This window comes from Natator depressus, chromosome 20, assembly GCF_965152275.1.
Source record: "Natator depressus isolate rNatDep1 chromosome 20, rNatDep2.hap1, whole genome shotgun sequence".
Classification (NCBI taxonomy): domain Eukaryota; kingdom Metazoa; phylum Chordata; order Testudines; family Cheloniidae; genus Natator; species Natator depressus.
Window position 1 is genome coordinate 5,758,710 of NC_134253.1, and position 15,872 is coordinate 5,774,581.

At 45.0% G+C, this 15,872-nt stretch overlaps 1 protein-coding gene across 1 annotated transcript; it reads left to right on the forward strand.

Moving 5' to 3' along the window:
* The first annotated feature begins 7,313 nt into the window (after positions 1-7,313).
* Positions 7,314-15,404, forward strand: LOC141975423 (keratin, type II cytoskeletal 73-like). Its single transcript, XM_074935790.1, has 9 exons — positions 7,314-7,814; positions 9,422-9,636; positions 10,674-10,734; positions 11,183-11,278; positions 11,790-11,954; positions 12,037-12,162; positions 14,121-14,341; positions 14,643-14,671; positions 14,776-15,404. Exons 1-9 carry the CDS (start codon positions 7,314-7,316, stop codon positions 15,402-15,404), a joined length of 2,043 nt encoding a protein of 680 aa, XP_074791891.1.
* The last annotated feature ends 468 nt before the right edge of the window (positions 15,405-15,872 follow it).

Consider the following 15,872-nt stretch of genomic DNA (forward strand, 5'->3'; position numbering starts at 1 on the left):
AATACTCACTGCTGATTGCATAGAGTGAAATGGATTTTGACAATTTTTCTCACTCGCATTCCTCGTTAGGGGATGACTGTCTGAACTGATCAAAGACAACTAAAAAAGGTTGTAGAAATTCAATTCCTACAAGGCCAACTCTGATGCCCATTACACCAGTTTCACGGAGGTATAATTCCATTGATTTGCAGAATTATTTCTGATTGACATTGGTGAAAGTGAGAGGAGAATCAGGCCCAGAGAGCTCATTACGTCATTTCCTGAAACATTTCCCAAGGTGCAATAGGAAAAGAGAGAATTCAGAGCCAAATACAACCCATGACGTAGACAGCATACGTTTAATCAGAGAGAAGAGTAACACATTTAGCAAAAGGGGGTTGATAAATAACATGACAAGATACCTAAAGACAGCTAGAGACCCACTAAATAAACCAAAAGTTACAAGGATCTCTGTTTTAAAATCTTGCTGGCAAAGCTGCTCTGAGATGGAGGGGATTATTGATAATATAACTTCCATGTGGCATGTCTGGTTTTCTATGGAATGGTTATGATCAGGAATGGATATTACAATGTGAATTGCTGTCAGTGGGCAGGGACATGTTTTTCATTCTGGCCATGGTGATTCTACACCTAAACTTTATGTCTTGGTCTGCCTGGGTCATGGGCTCCTGTTGAAATTTTCATGCCTGAGCTGCACGCACACTAAGGTAGCATTCACCTACTGAGCTGTCTGTGTAACCCATGTGCCTAATAAGGAGATCTCTCTTTAAGACAGTGGTCCCCAAACTTTTTCGTTCATGCCACCTGACTGCAGTCTTGACATGCCTTAAGTGTAAAGGAGAACCAGGTCGTAAGTGTTTTGTACCAGATAGTGTATGAACACAGTGATACAACTGGAGATCTACTTACATGGTAGTTAACCAGGAAACTACTGCCAGAGTAATGACATTTCAACATTAACTATAATAGCAGTCTCCGGCATAGTTAGGTGTTGATTTTCGAAATATGGAAGACCTCTTTCCATGATAAGGGTAAACAACTCTACTCTTACCTCACTTGTAAGCAGTAGAAAAGCAAGCTCCGTCCTTAACAAAGAAAACCATATAAGGAACGTAACTGGGTATATAATTGGAAAGAGCAATGAAGCAATCACAGTATGCTCATCTGGAGGTGTACGTGTGTCTCAGTTGAGAATGGAGTGGGGACCATGTTGCCGTACAGTGGAGAAGGTGCTGCCACCTGCTACACAACAGTGGAATAGCAGTGGAAGAGTTTGTGGTTTCTTTCATCTCTAGGCTGTGATTCAACAGGACAGTTAAGCGTGTACTTAACTTTAAAGATTTGATTAGTCCCCCTGAAGGTCAATATCTTAGAATTCAGCTAGAGGTCACACCAATAAATCATCAGGAAATCCTCAAAATACAAAAATAACATCAAAAGTAAGTTTAGGTGTCCAGTTATGTCCTGCAATCCCAGCAAAAGGGAGAATGTGGACTTTGCCATTTGAATCATAGAATCATAGAATATCAGGGTTGGAAGGGACCTCAGGAGGTCATCTAGTCCAACCCCCTGCTCAAAGCAGGACCAACACCAACTAAATCATCCCAGCCAGGGCTTTGTCAAGCCTGACCTTAAAAACTTCTAGGGAAGGAGATTCCACCACCTCCCTAGGTAACACATTCCAGTGCTTCACCACCCTCATAGTGAAAATTTTTTTCCTAATATCCAACCTAAATCTCCCCCACTGCAACTTGAGACCATTACTCCTTGTTCTGTCATCTGCTACCACTGAGAACAGGCTAGAGCCATCCTCTTTGGAACCCCCTTTCAGGTAGCTGAAAGCAGCTAGCAAATCCCCCCTCATTCTTCTCTTCTGAAGACTAAACATCCCCAGTTCCCTCAGCCTCTCCTCACAAGTCATGTGTTCCAGTCCCCTAATCATTTTTGTTGCCCTCCGCTGGACTCTTTCCAATTTTTCCACATCCTTCTTGTAGTGTGGGGCCCAAAACTGGACACAGTACTCCAGATGAGGCCTCACCAATGTCGAATAGAGGGGAACGATCACGTCCCTCGATCTGCTGGCAATGCCCCTACTTATACATCCCAAAATGCCATTGGCCTTCTTGGCAACAAGGGCACACTGTTGACTCATATCCAACTTCTCGTCCACTGTAACCCCTAGGTCCTTTTCTGCAGAACTGCTGCCGAGCCATTCGGTCCCTAGTCTGTAGCCGTGCATGGGATTCTTCCGTCCTAAGTGCAGGACTCTGCACTTGTCCTTGTTGAACCTCATCAGATTTCTTTTGGCCCAATCCTCCAATTTGTCTAGGTCCCGCTGTATCCTATCCCTACCCTCCAGCGTATCTACCTCTCCTCCCAGTTTAGTGTCACACACTAAACACTCTGCACCAGAGTGTTTGAACACACTCTGCACCAGAAACTGAAGATGCAATGTCATTTGGACTTTTTTGGTGTGTGATTTCATTTCCCAACCAGCTTTAATGCCTTCCCAACAGCCACCATTAATCAGTGAGTCTAAGCTTGTGTACACCAGTGACATGGGCGGCGGGTACCGTAGGCTGGGGGAGGCTGTACCTCCCCAGATAGCTCGGCATGGCCCCACCCAGGCTCTGCCCCCAGCCTCCCTCCTTCCAGTGCGCAGCTCCAGTCCCCCTGTGATAAATGAAGGGGTGGGGGGTAGCTCCCTTTTATGGACACCCAGACAACCTGTTAGCTATAAAGTCCTTCCTGGTGGCTGTTCTATGCTTGCTTTACCTGTAAAGGATTAAAAAATTCCACAGGTAAAGAAAGGGGGTGGGCACCTGACCAAAAAAGCCAATGGAAAGGCTAGAACTTTTTAAAACTGGGGGGGGGAGGGGGGGAGCTTTCCCTTTGTGTGCTGTTGTTGTCCTCTGGGAAAGAGGGGAACAGGGAAGCAGTTAAGCTGTAAGAAGCTGAAGGCCAGATAGGAAAATCCTCAGATCATATCTAGAACTATTTATTTAACAACCCAGATATGTAAGTAGATCAGGAATGTTTAGAAAGATGCATTAGGTTTATTTCTGCTTATTTCTTATCTACTTGTGGACCCCTCTGTGCTTAACCCCAGAGGCTTTTGTTGCTTGTAACCTTTAAGCTGAATCCCCTGAAAACTATTTTGGGTGCTTAATTTTTGAAATTACTCTTTTAAAGAAATCTAGCAATAGCCTGAGTTTTCAGATGCATTTTCTTTCTTTTTTGTTTTTAATAAAATTTACTTTTTTTTTTAAGAGCAGGATTTGAATTTTTGTGTCTTAAGAGGTTTGTGCCATGTTTTTTAATTAGCTGGTGGTAACAGCTGATTTCTTTGTTTTCCTTTCTCAGCTCTTCCCCGGAGCGGGCAGGGGGTGAAAGGACTTGAGGGCACTCCCACAGGAAGGAATTCCCAAGTGCGCCTTCCTGGGTTCCAAGGGGTTTTGATTTGGGTGGTGGCAGCATCTACCCATCCAAGGTCAGAGTGAAGCTGTGACCTTGGGAGTTTAATACAAGCCTGGAGTGGCCAGTATTAATTTTTAAAATCCTCGTGGGCCCCCACCACCTGCACTTGAAGCGCCAGAGTGGGGAATCAGCCTTAACACCCCCTGTGCAGTGTCCCCGGCTCAGGCTGGGGCCGCACCGCCCGCCCTCCTGGCACTTCGGAGTTGGGGAGCTTAGCCTCCCCCAGCCTGCGGGTCATGTGCCACCCATGACCAGAGTGTTTTGGTAGTTATGCCAATGGAGTTAGTGTGTTGTAAAACCTGTGTAAACGAGATCAGGAAAACCTGGAGACAGTGATCAGGTGAGCAGTGGACTATAGTGCTCGGGTACGGGGCTAGCATAAGAATGGATACAGTTCTGGCAGTACTGGACCTCTAACCATACTTCAGAACTCAGATAGTCCTAAACTGCAAATAGAAGGGGGCGGGGTAAACAGTAAATCAGGCTGTGAACTATTCACAGTGAATCAATTTTGAGATTACAATTTAGCATTCATAGATTCATAGATATTAAGATCAGAAGGGACCATTGTGCTCATCTAGTCTGACCTCCTGCGCAACGCAGGCCACAGAATCCCACCCACCCACTCCTGTGAAAAACCTCTCACCTATGTCTGAGCTATTGAAGTCCTCAAATCGTGGTTTAAAGACTCCAAGGAGCAGAGGATCCTCTAGCAAGTGACCCGTGCCCCATGCTACAGAGGAAGGTGAAAAACCTCCAAGGCTTTTTCCAATCTGCCCTGGAGGAAAATTCCTTCCCGACCCCAAATATGGCGATCAGCTAAACCCTGAGCATATGGGCAAGATTCACCAGCTGGATACCCAGAAAAGAATTTTCTGTAGTAACTCAGATCCCACCCCATCTAACATCCCATCACAGGCCACTGGGCCTATTTACCATGAATATTTAAAGATCAATTAATTGCCAAAATCATGTTATCCCATCATACCATCTCCTCCATTCCTCCTATCACGCTGCAGAAATTTAAGAATGCTCTTCACCTAGAGAATCAGTTCTACTGGGGCACCAGCATTCTCTCTCTCTCTCTGGCCTGCCTTTGTAGATCATGTTTAGAACTATTATTCCAGATTCAGATGGGTGTAACCAAGACCTAGATGTGGTCATTAGTGTTTGTTTTATTCAGGCTTTGATTTATATGCACTTTTACAGCCATGGATATATCTCTTAATCCAGTATTTGGGAGTCCCATTAAACCACACATTTATTACCACTGTAGTTCTGGAGGGGGAAGGACAGCCTCTTGAGGAAGATCAAAGTATGCTTGTACTTTGCTACAGCATCACATTTACACGTTAATTACTATGCACTGGTATATCATGTACACATCATAGAATCATAGAAGATTAGGGATGGAAGAGACCTCAGGAGGTCATCTAGTCCAATCCCCTGCTCAAAGCAGGACCAACACCAACTAAATCATCCCAACCAGGGCTTTGTCAAGCTGGGCCTTAAAAACCTCTAAGGATGGAGATTTCACCACCTCCCTAGGTAACCCATTCCAGTGCTTCACCACCCTCCTAGTGAAATAGTGTTTCCTAATATCCAACCTAGACCTACTTTGCTTGTTTAATCGCAGTGTGTGTGTGTGCGTGTGCAGGCTTTACACTGGGTATCACTAATTTTGTGCTCAGAAGTTGAGATTCAAGCAATGTGAAAACAAAGAGCGAACATAGGACTGGAAGACACTGGATCATTGAGTCCGGTCCCCTGTTATAAGTTGAAGCAATGAATCCTTTGAGAAATAATGAACCACGGAGAGCTTTGAGAAGTTCTCCTGTTACAGGCAACTCATTCAGAAGACCTGTGCAGTAGTTAAGTCCCACTTAACCCCCCTTTGGAGGATTCAGGACCAAAGGAGTGAATATTTTAAGGAGTGCTCAACGGTTTCACATTGTCTTTGTGTGTTACGCAGGCGTAAGATCCCCAGCATCTCTTGGAAAATGTCTCCGCAAAGGTTTAGCGTGTTGAACAAGTCTGAAACCTGCCTATTTGAAACACCACTGCTCTCCACATGTCACAGTGTCACAGTTGGGATAAGCTGAGTCCCCCTTGACCTTGTCCCCCTTTGTTATAAAGGGGTGAAAGCAGCTGGCAGGGTGTTCCGTGAAACAGCTCTTTTCTTTTGGCATGCCCACTGTGGTCTGAAATAGCCACATTTGTTTGACCTTCTGCCTTGAAAGCCCATCAGTCCGAGCAGGCACTGAGGGAGGCCCAAGGCAGTGGAGAAAGTGCAGAGGTGGTTTAAGTTGCATTGGTCATTTAGCTGGTGATTAAATGACGTGTTGGGGAGTGGAAGAAATGTTGCTCTTACACCAAATTGCTCCTTGGTTGTCTCTCCTATGTTCCTGTGGTTTTTCAATGTTTGCCTGGGTGCATTTTGGTGCTGGGCATTTGTATCTGATCAAAATCTTAATAAACAAGCTGTACAGCGACATATTAACACGAGAGAGGAGTCTGAAGTGCTTGCCGCTTTACCTCTCTGAATGCTCAGTGATCATAGTGCCACAGGAGAAAGGACAGATTTCTTGTGATAATGCAGCACAGGTCCCTGCCAAGATCAAGTGGGAGAATGATGGCCCGAAGGGAACTTTGCTGTTCTTCATTTAGAGACAAGATGATACAGAGCTTGTTAAAATTGCAAGCCAGATGACGCTTCTTCAAAAACAAGGGAGGAACCCTGTCCACATCCTGCTCCCAGGCTAGTTTCAACACCCGAAAGTCTTCTGCAGTGAGTTCCCCAAAGCCATGCAGAAAATGAAAGTGTCTGAATTTTCTCCTTTCAAGGTATTGGTGACGTGTTCATCTATTTAGGATTGGCTGGGACTGCACAGCCAAACAACCTTTTTTGAAGAGCATTTACTCATTAATTAACTTCACCACAAGAGCTAAAAGACAGGAACGCTCTCTTCATTAGCTAGATGGGGCGTAGAAATGCAATGAACATGATGGTTTGACTGAGATTCCTCTGTGGTCTGTTTTTGTTACTTGTACATATTCCCAACCAAACCTAAAGAAATTATGATTTTATTTGAGTGGATATAAGAACTCCTATATAATGGGGGTCAAGGTGCAGGCATATCAAATGGATCCAACTGAGGATCTGTTGGATAAGCTTAGTAGTTTCTAGCAAATGCTATAAATTTTGACTTTTTTTCTATTCCCCCTCCCCCCAGACAAAGCTATTTGCTGCATTTGACGTGATTTTGTAAATAGCTTTGGTCACCCTGAAAATGCATTTTCTGGCAAGTTTACTGTTTGACTGAAAAAATTCACCAAACATGAGCCCAGCACACTGGTGGGAGGAAAAAGGACAGCTCTTGAAACTATATCCGTAAAAGGCAAATCTGCAGAATGTATTGTCGCATTATAAAACCCAAGGGACAGAAGAATAAAAACCACAATTGCAAACAAACTATGAAGACTCTCATGAATACATCCGCTAAGCTATAATTAGTATAAAATGAGAATACTTTAAACAACAATATCTTCTGAGCAAAGCTTGCAAACAAAGCATTTTAAATGCATTATTATTTCATAAGTGGTTAATGTTTACTATGAACCATTGCAAGTAGCAAAGCACCTGCTGCTGCTGCTAGGCAAACCAAACCCTTGAAAACTCGGAATTAATTTTCTGATCCAGCCAAGCCCAGCTTCGCTAGCATATATAAGGGGTAATGTCAAGGTGTCACATCAGAGGAGTCCTTTCTCCTTCACTTTTTGCTGCCGTGTCACACCGCAGCTCCCTTGACACTTATTCCCACTTCAAATACGCCACCATGAACAGACAGACGTTTTTTGCAAGCTCCACCGTTGGACGAAAGGGCTTCAGTTCTGCTTCTGACGTCTGTGGCCTAAACGGACATCGAACCTGCACGGCCTCCGTTGGCCCGCCGGTCGAAAGATGTGGAGTTATTGGCTACAGCAGCAGGAGTGTCTGCCACCTGGGTGGAAGCATAAGAATTGTCGATGCTGGGGGCAGCCCTAGCGGTGCTGGATGCTACGGGGGTTATGGCTATGGTAGCACAGGTTGGGGCAGTGCAGGTTATGGCAACTCTGGAGGTTTTAGCGGCAGGGTAGGTCTTTGCGGACCCAGAGGCTATGGAACTTTCGGAGGTTATGCCGATTGCAGCAATGAGGGTATCCGAGGGGTCAGCGTCGATGAGTCCCTCCTGAAGCCGCTCTGCGTAGGAGTTGACCCACAAGAACATCAGGCACGAGAACACGAGAGGGAGCAGATGAAGACCCTGAACAACCAATTTGCCTGCTTCATTGACAAGGTGAGAGAATAGATGTTTTCTATATTTCTTTTAATAAAACAAAGAGGTTGGCCCATGGTGCAGATTTCTAATCTGGATCTGCATCCAGATCCAAATTTCCCCACATTCAGACTGTGACCTTCGGAACAAGAGCAACAGATTGTCCTTGGGTTGGGGCCCAGTCAAATCCCTACTGAAATCAGTGGAAAGACACCCAAATTCACTTAACTGGAGTTGGATCATGCCCCGAGACAGAGCCACTGCGGTACTTAACTCTTTGGAAAGTCTCCGTCACTTGAAGGCTTTAAACTAAGGCTAGATGGCTTTCTAAAAGATCTACTCTGTCTCAATCAGAAGTTAAGAAGGGGAGTTCCAAAGAGGATGGCGCTCGGCTGTTCTCAGTGGTGGCAGATGACAGAACAAGAAGCAGTGGTCTCAAGTTGCAGTGAGGGAGGTCTAGGTTGGATATTAGGAAACACTGTTTCACTAGAAGGGTGGTGAAGCACTGCAATGGGTTACCTAGGGAGGTGGTGCAGTCTCCATCCTTAGAGGTTTTTAAGGTCAGGCTTGACAAAGCCCTGGCTGGGATGATTTAGTTGGGGTTGGTCCTGCTTTGAGCAGGGGGTTGGACTAGATGACCTCCAGAGGTCTCTTCCAACCCTGATCTTCTATGGTTCTATGATGCAGGAACTGTTGGGTAAAATTCTATGGCCTGGGTTGTGTCAGGTCAGACTAGATGACCGCAGTGGTTCCTCTTGCCTTAACATCTACAAAGCTATTAAAGAAACAATATGAAAGACCAAACATGCCTGGGTGATGGTTGTCTGCAGTCACCCTTCAAGTCCGTTGTTTCCTCATTCTCCAGTGAGGTCTGCATTAAAGTTATGCTGCCATTGAGAATGGTTTGTGCTAAGTGGAACAGAAACAATGGCACTATTGTTCTCATCCGAGGATGGGAAACAAAGCGTTTTTTTGGAGTCATTATTTAGTTCATTGAAAGGAATGCAACATCTGGCCTTGATTCCATTCACACATATAAATTTAAGAATAATTGTAGTGAAGTCAATGGAATGACATGGTTATGAAAAGACTGTCACCTCCTTAATTTGCAATTTGCTGGGCACTATCCGGGCAGTCACCATTCAATGACACCGAATTAGTTTTTGATCCTCTTTAGTTTACATTCAGCATTACTCTCCTTTGAAGTACCTGGACGAGGAGACAGATAGAGCTTTAGCCTTAAATTTATTTTCTTGGCCTTTTGACGTTTATATATGACACACAAAATGATATTAATATCATTCCTGTGCATTTCAAAACCATGGGGATACATGTAATATGAAGATGAATGGAATACAGTATTTGTTAGCTTAAAATGTATTCAACTTTGATATATATTTATGATTACTCAGAGGAGGGGGGGAGTTACTATTAAGTATCATTTTCCAAAGATCTGCTTCCTTTGGCCCTCTAGTTGCCAAATATTCTGTTCCTGCCTCTGGAATTCCAGTAATAGTTCCTGAATCAAAGAGGACAGTTTAACTGAAGGTCCTAATTTCTTTCTTTTTTCATTTCTTCAGTGGCAGCTTTTGGAGATTTAAAAAATTGCTGAATTTTTTGATTTACAGGTTCGACACCTGGAGCAGCAGAACAAGGTGCTGGAGACCAAATGGAACCTCTTGCAGCAGTCTGTTCCTCCAGCCCCCCAGAAAAATCTCGAGCAGTGCTTTGAGAATTATATTTGCAGCCTGAGGAAGCAGCTTGAGGGTTTGTTAAGTGACAAGGAACAACTGGCCTGTGAAGAGTCTGCATCAAGGAAGCTTGTGGATGAATTGAAATCCAAGTAAGAGATTATCCATCATTTGTTTTCTTCTCACTTTGCTCTGTTTCTTGTGATCTCCTTTAGCTACTGTGGGAAATGAAAAAAATTGTGGCCTGATTCATCACTGAATTATTCCAGTCTTTAGCTGGTATAACTGTTGTGGTAGGAATAGAGCCTGAGACCTAAGCCCTTGTATTAGAGGCCTGTTATGAGGCCTGAGGCCTGAACTAAAGTAGTGGCCAAAACTTTGCCAATATGAAGCAAAGTCAGGTTGTGAGCAAGAGGCAGGCCCTACTCACAGAACTTGGCAAGCACAGGGCTGATATTGCAAAAATACATATCCCAGAAGGGTGGTACCAGAACACCTCGATTCCAGCACATTCCCCACAGATAACAGGAACACACTGACCCATCCTAAAGACAAGGTCAGGATAACAGCAAAATGAATAAAAATGTTTTCATCAAATCAACATGTACAAGGCAGTGAGTGGCACCCAAATACGTCAGCGGGTGGCACCCTGATACATCATTTGTAATTTGTTTGTATCCGTGTATTAAAAATATATCTCCAATATATGGTCTTTGGCCAGCCTACGGAGCAGTGGAAAGTCCCACCAGTGACTGAACTGCATCCATTGTCACAAGCATACATGTCTTAGTATCTTCGGCGCGTCTGCTAGGTGCCGTTACTGTGCTTTGTTGATGATAAAACCTGGCCGGGCACCTTTGCCACGAAACCAAGTCTTGTGGTCTTATTGAGCAGTTTGATCCGAAGCCTGCTGTATGGGTTATCTGGCCAGAGCCAGTGCAGCATGCAGAGAGAACACACACACGCCGCCAAATATCTAACAACAATGATATCGATTGAAATGGCATTTGCAATTCATAGAATATCAGGGGTGGAAGGGACCTCAGGAGGTCATCTAGTCCAACCCCCAATTGGTGATTGGTGAAATAGGCCCAACGTTGATTTCAAGTTGAAAGAGAAAAATATTGCTCATGTGTGTTATGGCAGTTGACGAAACTGACCCACCGCTGTCTCTTCTCTTTTCCCACAGGTATGAAGAGGAAATCAGCAGGCGCACAGCGGCAGAGACTGAGTTTGTGGTGCTCAAGAAGGTGAGAAATTCAGGTGGCTAAAAGAGAAAGTGTGGATCTGTAAATATAGCTATAACCATTTTGCATGGATGCATGGAAGAGTAAAGGCCCACTAATGACTGATATTTCAATAATCTAAAGAGGGGCATCTTAATTTTTCTTCCTTGCCAGATCTATTGTAGGTTGATCTCAGAAAATGAGACAAAAACACTGAATATTTAGAGTTCATATTTAAACTTTCAGTAGTCAATACTGGGTTTTCCACCAAGTTCTAAGTAACGAAGAGGACTTTTCCTCCCTACTGACTTTGAGGTGGGTTGCTTTTCCTCTAGGAGGCAGGGGAGCCCCTTGAGGAAGCCTGTCAAATCGAGACATTCTGTTCCACAAGCCTGATGGACACAGACCACAGGCTTTGCCTCTGATACTGTTTCCCCAGTGTTTTGGAATACCTGTGGCCTTTTTTCCTCAGGAGGCAGACTGTGCCTTGCTGCACAAGGAAGAGCTAGAGGTGAACATGACCGTGTTGAAGCAGAAGCTGGAATTTCTGAGATGTGTGTTTGATGAGGTAAGGATTCTTCTCATGCCACCTGCATGGAAATTCAGTACCATGCTTCTCCTTGAAATCACCATCATGTTGCATAGAGTCCAAATTACTACAGGCAGCAAGGACTCCAAAGCTAGAAACTCCACCTAGTTGATTGCCTCTAAGAAACATTTACTAATCCACCCCTAAACACGGAATTATGAAGCCTATATAACGTTACACCATAATGCATGAATCTTCATCCTGGATCTATCTGGTGACAAACCAGTATGCATGGGAACAATGAGACCTGTCTTTTCCTCCCCAAATCCAGCAGAAATTGGACACGTCCTACCTACCTGGTTGGCCTGCCCCTACTCCTAAGAGGAAAGACTTCTGTATTTCTCACAGGCAAAGCCCTTTACATTGGTCTTTAGTTGCAGGATCAGAACTAGCCCAGTGAAGAGAGACCCTTTGTCCTTGAGTGAACATCGTGGAAGTATGGATAAGGGAGGGGGCTTTAAATGATACCCAAGACTTTATGCGATTGCAGGAGAGAGCTCAGATGGATGGCCGGTTCTGCGACACCGCAGTTGTTGTGAAAATGGACAACAGCAGAGACTTGGACACGGACTGCATAATCAAGAACGTTGAAGGCTGGTATAAAGAGATTGCTCAGAAGAGCAAAGAAGAAGTTGATGTTTTGTACCAAACCAGGGTGAGTAGCAAATGACACAGGTACGATACAGGCTATTGTATGTGCAAGTTCAATTAACAATCAATTTGTTTCTGGATACCAGTTCGAGGAGCTTCAGGACAAAAGGGGCAGATTCTGTGAGGATCTAGAGAGAAACAAGCATGAGATTGCAGAGCTAACCCGCCTGATCCAGAAGCTGCAGGGTGAGACTGACCATATAAAGAAACAGGTAGGAGTGATTTTGATGTTTTGATTTTCCGATGAATATGCCAGGTGTATTAGTATGGCTGCTATCTTTGAATACTGTATGGCTGGGAATTATGCTCTGGTTCTGAATGATGCCATTGTGTCTGTGGCATGAACCAAGACTGATCTGAGATGGTTGCTAGGTTGGAATGAATGAGGCCAATTGTTTAAAAAAAACCCACCACCACAATTCGAAGTATTATAGAAGATAGGATTGCCAACCCTTCAGGATTGTCCTGGAGAATCCAGGAATTAAAGATTAATTTTTAATTAAAGATGATGTCATGTGATGAAACCTCTAGGAATAAATCCAACCAAAACTGGCAACCCTCATAGAAGATGGCTACAACAACTCTGCAAACAGGATCCACACTGAAGCATCCAGCCCTTAAGACGTAATTTCACTTCTTCAACTTATTGAGTAGACTTTGTCTAGCCAAATTCAAGGATTTTGAGAATCGTCATCACCTTTCGCTTGTCAAGGAAAGTAGTGGTGATGGGAAAAGAGAAATTACATGTAATAAAAGGGAAAGTGATTTTGGGCTTTATTTTCAATCACATTCAGGCTCCTTTCACCACTCTGCCAGTGGCCATATAGTACGTATAAATTACATTTACTTTCTTTTGAAGGCTCCTTTACACGGCCAGAGCTGGGGCCTGAGTGCAAATGAGAATCGGGTTCTGTCCCTTCTTATTCAACCGGGTTAATTCTTCTTACCGCCCTTTGAAAATGTGGGAGGGTAACTCTAAGGATGAGCGTTAGTGAGAGCAGTAGTAGCATGACAAGCAAGCCTTTTCTTTCTCAAGTCTGGTCTCCTCAGAGACTACGTTTTCTCCCTTGTCTTCGGTTTCCCTTTCGGTTCCATCCTCTGCCACAATTTAGCACCCGCTAGATGCAGCGAGAGGAATTGCAAGGCAGCCCCAGTCGTTCTCTTGGAAAAAAAAAAAAAAGAGACGTTCAGCCAATCAGAGCCCAGCAGGCTCAGGTAAAAGTTGCTACAGGGTCTGAGCAGGTCAGTTCCAGGCTGGGACTAGATGAGTGAAAACAGGGGCTGCTCTCTGGCCAAGGGAGCTGGGGAATTAGCCAGAGGTTATCTCTGGCTGAACTTACGTAGTTGGGATTGCAGAGGCGAAGAACCTGAGGACATTGGCGCGGAGGTAGGGCTGGAGATAAAAGTGCTGGTAGAAAGAGGCTCAGGGAAAGTGAAGGATTGAGGTAAGCCGTACATGGCTGCTGTGTATAGGGTCCTTGGGTGGGACTCCAGAGTAGTGGGCAGGCCCAGGTTCCCCTATTGGCCATAAGCAAAGTGGTATCAACCCCACAAAGGAGACAGGACTGAATTGGGAGCCCAAAAAAGGGCTGTATTTAAAGGGTCACAGAGCCAGGACTGAAGGCCCTACTAAGGGCAAATAGATTGTGTAATACCCACCCCGGAAGGAGTTCATTTGGACTCGGTGACTCAGCCAGAGGGCCAAGCTGCTGAAGTCCCACCAAGGTTGGCTGGCAGCCTGAAGGGGGTGCCAGGGGTGAGAAAAGATCTGTGGTACCACACCCAGCCACTAAGAGGTGCTCAAGAGGTGAGTGCCCCCATTACGAGACCTATGGGAATACCATAGAATAGCGGATACACCAGCAAACCCAGCATCTAGCCTTTGATAGCGGCCAATACTTCATGCCTTTGAGGGAGATGCCAAAATTATGCCATACTACTAAGCAATGTCATCTGTTCTATAACAGGTAGACCTTATTATGGGCACTTGGAGTATCTTGAAAGAAGGCCATGAAACGAGGTATACAGCTTCCAAGATGTTAGGCTTTCCTCAGCTATGTGTCCGTTCTTCTGAATTGAAACTGAAACATGGGAAGCGAATCCAGAGGCTGATAGCTTGGAGCTCTGGTAAAGACACGTCAGTAACGTCTTCCGTTTTCTCCCTTGGCAGATTGCCTGTCTGCAAACAGCCATTTGTGATGCTGAGCAGCGCGGTGATTGTGCTCTTAAAGATGCTCGAGGTAAACACATTGAACTGCAGAACGCTCTCCAGAAGGCCAAGGATGAGCTGGCATGCATGCTGCGTGATTACCAGAAGCTCCTGAATGTCAAGATGGCCCTGGATATCGAGATCACTACATACAAGAAACTGCTGGAAGGAGAAGAAAGCAGGTGGGTGCAAAAAACCGTAAAGCTCGACTGTGGAACAATCTCTAAGTGGCTTTTCAGTGATGAAGATGAGGTTTGCCTAGGAAATCCAAACAGCTACCAGAGCTCCACCGCACAAGACAATGTATTTACAAGAGAGAGCCTCCTGTCCTGGACATGATGCAATGCAGGGGATGAGAGAAACACATAAGGATGGAGTGGGTTGGTTGGTAGGCTGAAGTGACAAAAAAATGAACGTCAAGTTCCTAGAAGTAGAGCTAGTTGATGGGATGAAGTACTCATCTTTCTTTTCTTTCCCCAACAGGATATGTTTGGGGATGCCTGTGAGTGTATGTAAGTAATCCGAGGATTCACAATTGGGCTATTCCAAGTTTTGGGTTTTTCCTGTGAGAGTGCCAGCTTTCTGCTCAACTTACTGCCCCTGTGTTTTCTTGCAGCTGTGGTCACCAACTCCTCCAACATAGCTGGAGACTATGGTACAGCAGCTGGAGTTGGAAGTGGATGTGGTTACGGCTCTTTAAGTAGAGGCTACAGCTCTGGGCATGGAAGATGCAGTTCCCTCGGTGGGGGTTTTAGCTCCAAAAGTTTAGGAGTCTGCCCCAGAAGAGAAGTCAGCATTGCAGGTAGCCAAAACATCCCTGAAGGTGCAGACTGTTGTCCACCTGGAGGGTTCAGCTCCAGAAGTGGCAGTTGCATATCCAGAGGTGTGGTCAGCTCTGTGTGTAGCCACTACCTCCCGGGAGGTGTGCATTGGTGTCCACCTGGAGGAGTCGTCTCTGGAGGTGGGGGTTACAGTTCTAAAGTCGTAACCAGCTCTGTAGGCACAGGACAAGTCTCTGGAGGTACAGCCTGCTGCCCAGATGGAGGAGGGTACGTCACCAGTAGTGGATATCCTGGAAATGGAGTTTGCACCTTTGAAACCGGAGGATTTATCATCCAGTATTTAGGCAGCTCTCCAGCTGGAGGACCCAGCACTGGAGCTGTAGATAACTCTGGAGCTGGGCCATGCAACACTGGAATTCCAGGAAGTTGTGAAGTGGTGAGAGAAACCGGCGTAGCTCCATAGGGGGATGTAACTCTGGATCTGTAGACAGCACAGCCAGGAATACCACAGTGCAAAACTTAAGCACAAAGTCACCCTTTCCAAAATGATATGAAATGAATTCTCAGTCAGCTGACAGCAACACAAATTGCAAAATCCCTGACCAACTATAAGCATTCATTAGGATAAGAGAGATGTCTCAGGGAAGTTCTATTTTCAGTAGTCTCCTCATTCTGAATGTCTGTTCCTTAGAAGCCTTGTTAACAGGTGTTCACAGCAGTATTACTTCCTTCAGCTCATAATGTCGTTGTATTTCAGTGAGTCGCTGCCTTTAGGCATTTTCTGTGCTGCTAAACCACCCTCCCATGGGCCTATTAATTGCGTTGCCCTCTCTCTGGGTTTTCTTGCAACTGGCAGCTTTATGAATCATGCAATTTGTACATGGAAACATACTCTTCCTACAGCACCTTCCAAAGTGATTCAGAAAGGAGA

Coding starts and splice junctions, on each gene's coding strand:
- LOC141975423 (XM_074935790.1), top strand. CDS start 7,314: ATGAACAGACAGACGTTTTTTGCAAGCTCCACCGTTGGACGAAAGGGC. Junction 10,735..11,182: donor AGTTTGTGGTGCTCAAGAAG/GTGAGAAATTCA, acceptor TTTTTTCCTCAG/GAGGCAGACTGTGCCTTGCT. Junction 11,279..11,789: donor TGAGATGTGTGTTTGATGAG/GTAAGGATTCTT, acceptor ATGCGATTGCAG/GAGAGAGCTCAGATGGATGG.